This window comes from Trachymyrmex cornetzi, unplaced genomic scaffold (genome assembly GCF_001594075.2).
Source record: "Trachymyrmex cornetzi isolate Tcor2-1 unplaced genomic scaffold, Tcor1.1 scaffold11, whole genome shotgun sequence".
Classification (NCBI taxonomy): domain Eukaryota; kingdom Metazoa; phylum Arthropoda; class Insecta; order Hymenoptera; family Formicidae; genus Trachymyrmex; species Trachymyrmex cornetzi.
Genome location: NW_017295653.1, coordinates 1820647 through 1834086, shown reverse-complemented (window position 1 = coordinate 1834086; position 13440 = coordinate 1820647). Strand labels below are relative to the sequence as shown.

The following is a 13440-nucleotide window of genomic DNA, read 5'->3' as shown; positions in this document are numbered from 1 at the left end:
CACCCCCCGGTCCCTTTGGAGGTGGGGGGGGGCGCCACCCCCCGCAGAAAGTAGATTTTTTGAAAAATCGTTTCACGTGTTTCAGCGTTTTTTTTTAATGTTGGAAGTTGTCGAAATATTTGACACCCTGTATATGGGTACATAATTGACACCCTGTATATGTATCTATATATATATCATGACATATGTACGTAATCAGTAGTAGAAGCTCGCTCGTAGTGTGTGCACCTCATCGCTGGTCAATTTGAAATTTATATCGCGATGGAGCTTTCTACTTTACTTCTCAGTGTTTTAACAGCGAGCATCTGCTTATATTATTTTGTTTTAAGTAAGGTGTCTGTTAAATTATCTTATTTTGAGCAACTAAACGTTCCCCATTTACAACCGATTCCATTATTGGGTAACATGGCTCCTTTTGCTTTTCGACGTATATCCTATACGGAACTCTTACAAAAAATGTACAATCTCTTTCCGGACACAAAGTTCTTCGGCCTCTATGATTTTATAACACCAGTCATCGTTATTCGTGATCCAGATCTGATTTCCATGATCGCCATTGAACGATTCAATAATTTCTGCGATCATTCCGGCTTCACCAACAAAACTCTCGATCCGATAGCAAATAAAAATTTATTTGATCTGCTTGGAGATGACTGGCGCGAAATGCGGAAGCTTCTTAGTCCCAGCTTCACATCTAGCAAGATAAAGATGATGTTTGGACTTATTTGCCAGTGTGCCGAAAACTTAGTCAATTTTGTGACAACGCAATCCATAGAAGCTGCCAAAACGTATGATATGAAAGACTTACTTTCCAAATACACTACCGATACAGTGGCCACGTGTGCCTTCGGTATTGACGTGAATTCTTTTAAGCATCCGAACAATGAGTTCTTTTTACTTGGCAAAGAATCGTTCAATTTTAATGGCTGGTTGGTCTTCAAGTTTTTAATGCAAAGAAACTTCCCGCGACTTGCGAAACTCTTTAAACTGAGAATGTTTGGCGTAAAAGTAGAGAATTTTTTCAAAGATATTGTTGCTACCACAGTGAAGACCAGAGATGAGCAGGGAATTATTCGCCCGGATGTAATTCAATTGATGATGGAGACAAGGAACAATGATAGTGGACGTGAGTACGACATTAACGATATGACAGCCCAAGCGTTTGTTTTCTTTCTCGCCGGGTATAATGCCATATCAACAGCTATGTGTTTTATGACGCACGAAATCGGTGTCAATTCGGATATTCAGAGAAAATTGAGAGAGGAAATCGACGATGTTGTTAGGCAGACCAACGGCAAACCTACCTACGAGGCTATCAATTGCATGAAGTATTTGGACGCCGTGATAAATGAAGCTCTCAGACTGTATCCAATAGGACCTTTTCTTGACAGAAAATGTGTTAAGGAAACTAAATTACCACCAGCAACTCCAGATGGCGAACCGATCACGATAAAACCTGGTGATAGTGTATGGTTTCCGAATTATTGTCTGCATCGTGATCCAAAGTACTATCCGCATCCAGATAAATTCGATCCAGACAGATTCCTTAACGGAGATGTAAACAAATCGATCTATATGCCATTTGGTATCGGACCTAGAATCTGCATAGGTAACAAGTTTGCGCTAATACAAGCAAAAGTCATGCTGTTCTATCTACTTTGGCGTTGCGATCTCGAACCCGACATTAAAACTCGAATTCCCATGGTGTTAAAGAAGCAAACACTTCTTATGATGGCGGATGGAGGTTTTTGGTTGAAGTTGCGAATGAGGAAATTGGAGGCCTTTGTTAACACAATGTTTATTGAACAGACATAAAAGGAACAGTAATAATACATATTTACATTCTTTTTATACGTATAATTATATACTTTAAAGATCCTTTAAATTATAACACGAGCTTTCTCTTTAAACATGTAAAAATTCACCTTTTCCTCAATTAAACGTATAAAAAATAAAAAATTTGATAAAAGCTGTTATTTTAAATATGTATAATTACTTTTTATTAAAAAAAGATAAAGTAAAAATTTCTTAACATTAAAAATGTGTGTGTGCGTGTGCGTGTGTGTGTGTGTGTGTGTTATTATAACACACAATAATTCTAGTACTCTTAGTATAACATACAATTCCTTTTTTATTGTTTTTATTTATATATATTAGATAAATTTTAGAAATAATATGTAATAGATGTTTATGTTTTACTCATTTTATATTACTCTTACCATTTATGTTTTAAATAACATAATTTTATATTAAATGTTTAAGCTAGTAACACTAACATAAAGCATATTTAAAGTATAATGTAATACAAAATGTTATTGTGTGCAATACAAGTAAATTGATGTTAAATATTTTAGTTCAGTGAATTTTTTAAACGGTGTATAAAAAAATAATAGATATAAGCAGTTTCTAATTATTGTTAATTTACAAATTATTGTCTCTTTACAAATAGTTACATGTAAAGGATTCGAACAATTTTAACAATCTTTTTTAGTTAAATCTAATTTTTACGACAAATATAAAATTGATATAGCAATAAAAGGTTTACTTAAAATGGAAAATCTTTACTTTCAATGGCATGATCCAAAATGAGATTTTAAATCGTTATATCAGTAAAATTACATGATAATACTTAAACAATTTCAAACCTTAGCCTTAAACAGGAGAAACCGATGCTCACTACATTTTTCACTCTTTCGACACTAGCTTTCTAAACAATTAATTATGACTAAAATGTATTAATATGATAGAAGAAACCTTTCTCTACATTGTATTTTCATAAGGAATGGTTACATATGTACATTATATAGTTTCTTCGTAGTAAGTAAAATACGAACATGCTGCACTGTATAATCATCTTACTCCTATATTGAAATAAATTGATGTAGATCGCGGTATAAGTTCGCTGTGCAATAAACTATAAGTATATTAAGTTAATGAAAACCTAATAGAAAAATAAAAAACAGATCACACACTGAAAAAAAGATTGGTTGCTGCAACAATTTAGATAGTAAAATATGGCATAGCATTTTTATATAGCTGCAACAACCAGTTTTTGGTTGTAGCAGCCAATTTTTAGTTGCGTTAGCCTATCTGCAATGTCAGTATATGATTTCGATAAAAACTGGTTGTTCCAGCTATATAAAAATGTTATGCCATATTTTATTATCTAAATTGTTGCAGCAACCAATCTTTTTTTTCAGTGCAGATATGTACAGGGTGTTACAGATACATACTAGGCAGTACAACGGGTTGCGCGGCAAATTTTGCATGGGTAGGCGCCCGGGGGTAGGTGCTTAACCTATGCAAAATTGCCGTGCAACCCGTCGTACTGCCTAGTATGTATCTGTAACACCCTGTACATATGTACAGTAAACATATTTTTTAAAAAAGTATATAAAAAGGCTCTGAAGTTAATAATTAAACAGTATGTGTATGTGTGATGCCTATGAGAGCCAACACAGGGTGAACATGTGTAAAAAACAGTTTGTTTGAGAAATTCTATAACGATAAGCGTATACGTTTCGACCTCCGGTTCGGGTCCTCTTCAGTACAATAATCCTTAATAATTTAAACAGTAACGAAGCGCTGCGATGATTGTGTCCAGTCGTTTTGGATTTAACATTAACTTGATAGAATTACTAAGAAAATGCAAAAAATGCAAAAAAATTTTTTTGGATGTTATATATAAAAAAATTTTTCGATATGTGCATAGTGTATACAATGACAGACAAGAAAAGAAAAATTCACTCACATGTCATAAGAATCAATATTGTGTTAAACATGATATGTGCTTCAAATTGTATCCCGTCATCACATTAGAATTGCACTATACAAACCAACACAATATTTAAAGATTTGAGAAGAAGATTATAATTTTCAATTATTATAATTTTCAATCTTCAAAAATTATCTCACAATAGTAAACGGTTCAATTTTTGAGATGAAAAACGTTGGAGACATCATTTTGTCATGCAATACTCCAATCGTTGCGCTAGGGTGAAAGATTGCTGATGAAGACTCAAACCATGAGTGGAAACGTTCAAAGTTAAGGTTTACATTTTTAGTATTAAGAAATATTGTGCTAATTGATAACCAGCGTCGACTCCTATTGCCTGTATTACGTATTTCATGATTTTATTAAGTGTACATTGTTTTACATTCTTTACATTATTAATTTTAGAAATTACATTAGTTTGGCTCATAGCTCCTAGTTTTGACACTTTAAATGAAGAATATTATTACGAAATTATAAAACGCTAAAAAAATTAAATGTCTCCTCTTGAATCAAATTTTTCTCTTCTTATTGTAACATTTATTTGATTGTTGCCATAAACTTGTTTGATTAAAATGAAACTTTGGAGAAAGAACCCACATTATAAAAGAGATTCTTTGCAGTAACTTTTCCATTGTTTTCTTTGCCATAAATACATAAATGGCAATGCCAACTTGCTTGTTGTGCCAACAAGCATCGGTCTCCTCTATAAAGAGCACTGACATATTTGCACATATTTTCTTTGGTCATTTTCCTTATTATAAAGTATCCTCATTTTATCATATTTTCTTGAAATAGAAAAGAAAACGAAAGACGGATTAACAAAATTGTTATAAGATTTAACATTATTTTTGACTAAAACTAATTTTCAATTTATTTTTCGTTAGATATTATAGGACGTTTATGTCAATTTGTGAGGGTACAATATATTCATGGTCAAGTGTATATGGAAACACAAACAATAAATAAAAATTCATATAAAAATAGAATTGTTTAATTATGAAAGAAAAACATTTTTATATAATATTACAAACAGTTAAAAAAACAATTTACTCTATTTTGGTTAATTTCAAAATCTTGTGTCAGTATTATTACAGAAAACGTGTGGTTAAAAATAAAAAAATATATTTATGATTTCTGATAAAAGTAACAGTTACAAATTTAGTTACTTGTTGCATTATTTCTTCTACTATTAGTCACGATAAGTTGAAAAATACATCAAACGTAAGATTATATAAAGAACAAATGAGTAAAAAAAAAAATAAACATTAATTCCTATTATGCTTTTATCATTTATGTATCCAATTGGATAAAGACATAATAAATATTATAAATTATTTAAACGATATTGTATATATTACTTCATTAAAAAACGTTGAACAATGATATTGTTAAAATAAAACACTAATTGATTTTTTCTCTAATCCAATTCATTTAATAAAAATGATAACTATCGTATATTAATATAATACTGCGCTTCTCTTAGCATCGAGACACTACGGTCTCCAGATGAATATATTTGTGAAGAATGACGAAGAATAATTATTATCTCAAGGAGATACCAAAGCAGAACAACAAGTTATTACGATATTAAAATGATTTCAAAAAGACTTCAGAATAATCATTAAAATTAAATTTTCAATCATTTTCCATTCATTTTAATGTCATTTTGACGTTATCGTGACTTGTTGTTCTGCTTGAATAGGAAAGGTGACTTTGCAACGTTTAGATACTTCATATTTACGCAACTTTCGATATCAGTAATTTTATTGTGGCGTGCATACAGCATGCAGCAGTTAGTAACAGAATCTCGCTCGTTATACGTGCATCTCATCACTAGTCAATCCGGAAATTCTTGTCGTGATGGAGCTTTTTACTTTACTTCTGTTTATTCTAACAGCAAGTATCTGCTTGTATTATGTTCTAAATAAGTTATTTTTTAAATTATCTTACTTCGAGCAACTGAAAATTCCCCATGTGCGACCAATTCCAATATTGGGAAACATGGCACCTTTTGCTTTTCAACGTATGTGCCATATGGAGCTTCAACAAAAAATGTATAACCACTTCTCGAACGCAAAGTTCTTCGGCTTCTACGATTTTATAATGCCAATCTTTGTTATTCGTGATCCAGATTTGATTTCCACAATCGCTATAAAGCAGTTCGATAACTTCTGCGATCACCATGGTTTCGTCAATGAAACTCTCGATCCGATAGCCGGCAGAAATCTGTTTAACCTGAAAGGGGATCACTGGCGCGAAATGAGGAAACTTCTTAGTCCCAGTTTTACATCCAGCAAGATGAAGATGATGTTTGGACTTATTTGCCAGTGTGCAGAAAACTTCTCCAATTTTGTAGTAGTGCAGACCGAAGAAGCTGCCAAAACGTATAATATGAAAGATTTACTTTCTAGATACACCAACGATACAGTGGCTACGTGTGCCTTCGGTATTGAAGTGGATTCTTTTAAAAATCCGAACAACGAATTCTTCTTACTTGGCAGAAAAGCATTAAATTTTGATAGCTGGTTAGCTTTCAAGTTTTTAATGCATAGAAACTTCCCGCAACTTGCGAAACTCATCAAGCTGAGAATGTTCGGTCCAGAGGTAGAGAATTTTTTCAAAGATATTGTTGCAACCACAGTGAAGACCAGAGATGAGCAAGGAATTATTCGCCCGGACATGATTCAATTGATGATGGAGACCAGGAACAAGAACACCGGCCCTGAGTACGACATTAACGAAATGACGGCCCAAGCGTTTGTTTTCTTTCTCGCCGGATTCGATACTATATCATCAGCTATGTGTTTCACAACGTACGAAATTGGTATCAATCCTGATGTTCAGAGAAAATTAAGAGAGGAAGTCGACGATGTTCTTAGGCAGACCAACGGCAAACCTACCTACGAAGCTATCAATTGTATGAAGTATTTGGACGCCGTGATAAGTGAAGCTCTCAGATTGTATCCAATAGCATCTTTTCTTGACAGAAAATGCGTTAAAGAAACCAAACTACCACCAGCGACTCCGGATGGTGAACCGATCACGATAAAGCCTGGAGATAGCATATGGATTCCAAATTTCAGTCTGCATCGCGATCCAAAGTACTATCCGCATCCAGATAAGTTTGATCCAGACAGATTTCTTAACGGTGATGTAGACAACTCGGTCTATATGCCATTTGGTATCGGACCTAGAATCTGTATAGGCAACAGGTTTGCCCTAATGCAAGCAAAAGTCATGTTGTTCTATCTACTTTGGCGTTGCGATCTCGAACCCGACATTAAAACTCGAATTCCTATGGTATTTAGCAAAAAAATGTTTCTCATGATGGCGGACGGAGGTTTTTGGTTGAAGTTGCGAACAAGAAAATCGAAGGCTCATGTTACATGTGCTTATTGAGCGGACATAAAGTTGAGGAATAGTGAATCATACATTTTTCGTTTTAAGCATGATATTATTGGGGACATGCATAAGTTTCCACGACCTTTTTAATAATGTATTTATTAATATAAACAAATATTTCAATCAAAATATTTTTTTTTAAATCTATCACTTTTTGTAATCTTCTAGACAGCTTATAAACACTGCAGCGAAATAATAATGCGGCTTGCTTTGAAAAGCGATTTAGTGTTTACTTCGAAATCACTACATTTAAATGTTTTAAATCAATTTCGGCACGTTCTTGATAACGCAATATTATTTCTGTAAATCTCATCAATTTTTCTTGTTGTTTTAGTGGCGGTTGTACCGCAGGAAAAATAGTGTAATCGTGAATATGTACAATATTTTTTCAGCGTTCACTTCCAATTAAACTAAAAGTGTAGTTATTTTAATTGCAAATTGTTATACAGCTTTCGAAATACAGGTTGAGTAATTTTAATGGAAGATTAATTGGACGCCGAAATTTAAATACACTTTTATTAGCATATTTAAAGTTGCTCGCGGAAGAAGTTATTTATACACCTAATATGTAGAATTTAAAGTTGACCATTTAAATTATAGCGAGAGATTTCTTTAAATAAACATGTAAATAATTTAAAGTTTTAGAGAAGGTATTTTTTTAAATATACATTGTTATTTTTTCTTAAAACAAAGTAAAATTTCAACATTAAAAATTTTAATAAAATACAGTAATTATAGTTTCAGTAATATGTAGGTACGCTTAATTCCTTTTTTATTATGTTTATTTATATATGTTTAAATTAGATAAGCTTTGCGAATAATAATGAATATTGATTTCGTATTATTCCATATTGTTAATGTAGCCCATTTTTTAAGAAACAAATTTATATTAAATTTTTAAGTTAATAACATTTACATAAAAAAAATTTTAAATACGATATGATAGAAAATTTTGCGCTATTGAGTAATATAAAAAATAAAATATTGTTAAATGTTTTAATATGACTAATTTTTTAAACTAGGTATAAAAAAATGTGAACATTTTATTATTATTCGATTATTATATCACTTTAGAATTGGTTATGTAAAAAGTATTTGAGAGAGAGAAAGAGAAAAAGAAAAATTTTAATTTGTAAATTCACTAATGGCTCGCAAATTACAAACATAAATTATAAAAAGCATTCAACCACAGGCAAGGTGTTTTTTGCGAATGTTATATATTTAAAATTCTTACGTTACAGAAACAAATTATAGACGTTTCGACCTATATCTTCAGTATACAATATAAATAATATAAAAATAATTAGAAGTCATAAGATTAAAAGAATTGAATTAAATAAACGATCAATAATTCTTAGTCATAAGATTAAAAGAATAAATTAACAATAAATTTTTGTTCGAATTACAATCTACGCTTGTGTATGTTGCCTAAAAATCTTTGCTTCTATTCGTCCTAATGAGACTTTTATATTGAAAATTATTGCTTCTATTCAACTTTTAATTTTTAATCTAAATATAAAATTTATAATTATAAAAAATCTATTTAAAATATTTCAAAGAAATATATCATAGTTTCGAATTATAATTCAAAATATAATTTTAAATCGTTCTGTCAATAAAATTAATGATAATATTACTTTGACAATTTGTAAAAGGAATAATTGAAGTTAAAGGAAATTGAAAATTTTGTAAAAGAAAGAAAATTATTTTTTTTAATTATATTTTTGAATATATTTTATCACGTATTTCAAATTATTAGTTTGATAAAATAATGAATTTAACGTCTTCATTGAATACGAAACATATCTTGTACAATTGCGTAATAGAGTACTTCGATTAAAGATTGCATAATTAAAGATTATAAATGATAAATTATACAATTTTATTCAGTTTCATTCTTTAATCACGTAAAGAAGAATGAAAAGTTGGACAATATACACATTTTTCTAGTTACGTAATGTACTTATATAATGCGTATGTATGTATGTTAAAATAATATATAAGTAATTAAATATCTTATTGTTAAAATATGTTTTTATCTTTTTAAATATAATAAACAATTTAAAAAATGTATTAATTTTTTAGAAAAGGAAAAGAAAGAAAGAGAGGGAAAGAATTGAAATAAAATTTGATTATATAAACTATAGCTTATACGTATAATAGTATAATTAGTGTATGTATGATGATTTTAAATAACTAATAATATATTTTGTCTAGAATAATGAAGTATCTTATCATTGTATGTATATTAAAAATAGTACATTGAAATACAGCAATAAATTGTTAATTAAGCCTTAAAAATTTTTTGTCTGGCCAGATAAAATAAACCTCTGTAAATAAACAAACTCTCGAAAGTACGAATAAAGTATTTCCAATTTTTTAGTTAAAAAGTTGCATAACTTCTTGCAATTAAATATAAAAAATCGTTCAGTGTCTATAATATAATATTAATTGAGTAAGTATAATACTTATTTATTGTTTCGACATTTATACTTTTACTTATTGACCATGATAATGAATATACACTTTTATCTTCAATTACTAATCATGATAAATTATGCATTACTTATTGTTATTACATTGACTGGTTATAACATAATTTTTTCTTACGTTCAGATTACGTTCTTTATGCGTTTATTATTCTGCGATGCTGTGTATAACATCAAGATATATCCAGAAACTTCTTTTTCCCGTACAGTCTTTCAATTGCTTGTGAATGATGCACTGATACATTGTAAAAAATAAAATGTTAATTTTAACTTAAAGACGTTTAATGGACTTTCTGAGACATGCAAAAATGTTAAAATTAACATTTTTGTGTTAATTTTAACATTTTTGCATGTTTCAGAAAGTCCATTAAACGTCTTTAAGTTAAAATTAACATTTTATTTTTTACAGTGTAATTAACTTTTAATCTAACTCAACACGAATGATAAATTTTATATGTCAATAACTCTTGTGACAGCAAAACTTATTAAATCGACGTGATCTTAACGACATTCTGCAACTTGAAGCAAAAATCAATATACAGTAAAAAAAAATCTTGGTATCCAGTAATAATCATTAGGGTAACTCCGGTATATAAGTACGCCGCACCTATCAAAAACTTAATTTATTAAGTATTATTTACTATGTTTAAAATAAACGAACTATATTAGGTAAAAACTTCGTACTGTTTACTACTATGAAAAAAATATTAGAAATCCGAAATATTTAGTTTTCGTATTAAAAAATAAACTTTTTTAATCTTGCATTTTTGCTATATATAGATAATGGGTGGAATCTATGGCAAAAATGCAAGGGTTTCAACAAACTAAACAAAGAGAATACAAAAGTAAAGCACTTGTATTTTGCTATACAATATGCTTTACACACTATTCCTCTACATGTATGTATCACGAAATAACTATTAGGTCTTTTACACGCCTTACAGTAATCATTTTATATAGATTATAATTTATGATAATGCTACTTGTTACACACACAGTGACAAATCGATTCAACTCACAATAATTTCATTAATATTAACAGTAAGAAGCTGAAATTGTAACTCAATACTAATATAACATAAAGGCATGCAACAGAGTTGCGAGAAAATGATCTCCACTCCTTCTATTTTTTCTCACTTCCGCGGCGTAAATCCCAGCGCGGCGTATATACCAGAGTTACCCTATATAAATTACATGTTGAAATGATAAGCTATCGTTTATTGACGAATGGAATATTTTCCAAGCTTCTAAATAAAAGATTTAAAAATTAATAAAATCAGTAGTAACACACAATACAATAGATTTATTTACAGAGAAGTTATTTATAGAGAAGAAACAATTTGTTATATTTTCGTGTTGCATAACTAATATTAGATTACCAATCAGATATAAGAATCACTTGTAAATTCTGAAATAAAAATTAGAATTTTCATTATTCTTCTAAATAAAAAGATAGAATAAAATTTTTTATGGCGAGAAAAGATCTTTGAATAAATTAACGAACAAAGAAATCTATGATCATTATTGCGCGCAAATGCTTATCAAATAGATATGAAGCTGAAAATGAAGATGAATCATATTCATAATTTATAAGACTCACTTTAAGTACAAGACCATATATAAAATTAGTTCTGTGAATTATTATTTTAGTCACATTTAACATTATAGCTTTTATTTTTTCATTTAAGACAGAATGATTGAGAGAGAGAGAGCTAGAGAGAGAGAGAGAGAGAGAGAGAGAGAGAGAGAGAGAGAGAGACAGCGTACATGTATGAAAAAATAGAAAGTACAGAAAAATTATTTTATATCTCGCCGTCATCACGAAATAATTAATAAAAGATATTCGATACATATAGAGTTGTGAGTTAGAGATCGTTTGGCGTTGTATCGGACACTTATGTATCAACTGAGGAAAGATAAATTAAAATTTCTCGATATTTCTGAGAATATAGAAAAAATATCTATTTTTTATCTTTATAAACACATCCAACATTTTATCACATATTGCAATATCTTTTTCCTATTAAACTTATTAAAAGTTCTGTATTTATATCTTCTATTGCGTAATAGCAATACATAAATACAAGCACAAAATTGTACACTTGCAGATTAGCCAACTGTGAGACGTTTTGTCAAACAGTTGACTAAAATGCTGCGCTTTATAGCAGAAATGTCGGATCGGTAGGATAACCATATCATCTGTGGGTTGCGGTCCGATTCATACTCATAACATTCATGGAATAATTTCGTTCTTGCTATTTATCAAAGTTAAACAGGGACAAATGATGCTCGTGAGCGTGTAAGTATGAATCGAACTGCAGCCCTAAACGCGCCCACTACAGTATATGCGTCACTGACGATCGATTCGGTTGTTTTACCACATCGTCACATACATAGTTTGTACACTAAAAAAAACATTTTAAATTTTAATAAATCATTTATTTGAATAGTCCTGACTAAATAAAATACTTACTAAATATGAAAATATATTTATTTAGTACAAGAACTGTTAATTTAATTTAACAACCTTTTTTTAATTGAATAAATATTTATTTACTGCAAATAAATGTTTAGTTGGCTCTGTTCAAATAAATATTTATTAAAACATATTTTTTCAGTGCAGTGACAAAATGTAATTTTTAACCGATTCAGTAATTTTACCGCATACGATAAAATTACTGAATCGGTTAAAAATGGCATCCGACAACCATATGATGTAAACACACACATATAAAATGTATTGCACAGTACGTAGAACACGATAAAAAAACCGATTCAACATAACGATTAATTCGATAAACTATCGTATCATGTAAATGAGTTCTAAGGAAAGCCATTCTCTTTCTCTTTTTAATATTATTTTTTATTATGTCTCGTTTTGTATTTAATAAATAACTATGTATATATAATACATATATTTATTCATTGTTTCTCATAGAAATGCTTTGTAGAGAAATTTCAAACAACCAGTAAAACGGTGGTAATCAATTCAATTCTGATACGTTCCATGCTCATACAAAATGCATAACCTAAGAGAAGACATATTCGATACAATGTCCATTTATTTCCACAAACAGGAATGCATTTCATGTGTTACAAATGTATTTTATGCATATTAATATATAATACCCGATAAATTGTCACATCAATATTCGTTGAACTATCGCACCTTTTATCACCGCAGTTATAACAGCGAATTTAAATAGCCTCGTAAATTTAAATAATTTAATTGGTAATATTAAAATTTAAATTAAAAAGCAAATTAAAATATAAACGTTAAGTATCGACAATTTATATAAAATTTATAATGTTATGTGTAAATAATATATGTAAAATTTATATATAAATTTATGTATTTTTCATTTTCATATTAATATGCAAAATGTACATGTGTCTATATTTAATAATACACATTATTAAATTTACCATAAACAAGAAAAAATCTAATAGCAAACAATTTGTTTTTTTATTAATTAAAAATTCAATGTAAGCTTTTGTTCAAAAAAACTTTAATGCTATTTTTCAAATGCTATTTCTTACACTTTCTATTTTTGGAATATTAAATATTTTGATGATCAATTTCGAAGTATGATTCTTTAAAAATAAGATTTACTTTGATAAAGTTTTGTTCTCACACACAATATTATTATAAAGTTGAATTAATTTCTTTAATCTTGTGTCCTTATTATTATTATTATTATTCTTACAAATAATTCATCTAGTTTGTACAGTAAGATGCGTGCGTGCGTGCGTGCGCGCGCGCGCGCGCGCGCG

General features: G+C 29.5%; 4 protein-coding genes across 5 annotated transcripts in view; 3 read left to right on the top strand and 1 right to left on the bottom strand.

The window, feature by feature from the left end:
- The window catches only part of LOC108762492 (cytochrome P450 9e2-like), a 15476-nt gene extending 7693 nt beyond the window's left edge, over window positions 1-7783 (top strand). Inside the window, exon 2 of the mRNA XM_018509517.1 lies at window positions 7753-7783. The gene's annotated coding sequence lies outside the window, so the exon portion shown is untranslated. The remainder of the gene's footprint in view (window positions 1-7752) is intronic.
- The window catches only part of LOC108762540 (dynein heavy chain 1, axonemal), a 102920-nt gene that overhangs the window by 37732 nt on the left and 51748 nt on the right, over window positions 1-13440 (top strand). The gene's annotated exons all lie outside the window — the stretch shown is intronic.
- Window positions 1-13440, bottom strand: part of LOC108762513 (thyrotropin-releasing hormone receptor) — a 39321-nt gene that overhangs the window by 13560 nt on the left and 12321 nt on the right. The window lies entirely within an intron of this gene.
- Window positions 5568-7271, top strand: LOC108762504 (cytochrome P450 9e2-like). Its single transcript, XM_018509538.1, has one exon. It carries the CDS (start codon window positions 5636-5638, stop codon window positions 7172-7174), a length of 1539 nt encoding a protein of 512 aa, XP_018365040.1. The 5' UTR covers window positions 5568-5635; the 3' UTR covers window positions 7175-7271.

Coding starts and splice junctions, on each gene's coding strand:
- LOC108762504 (XM_018509538.1), top strand. CDS start 5,636: ATGGAGCTTTTTACTTTACTTCTGTTTATTCTAACAGCAAGTATCTGC.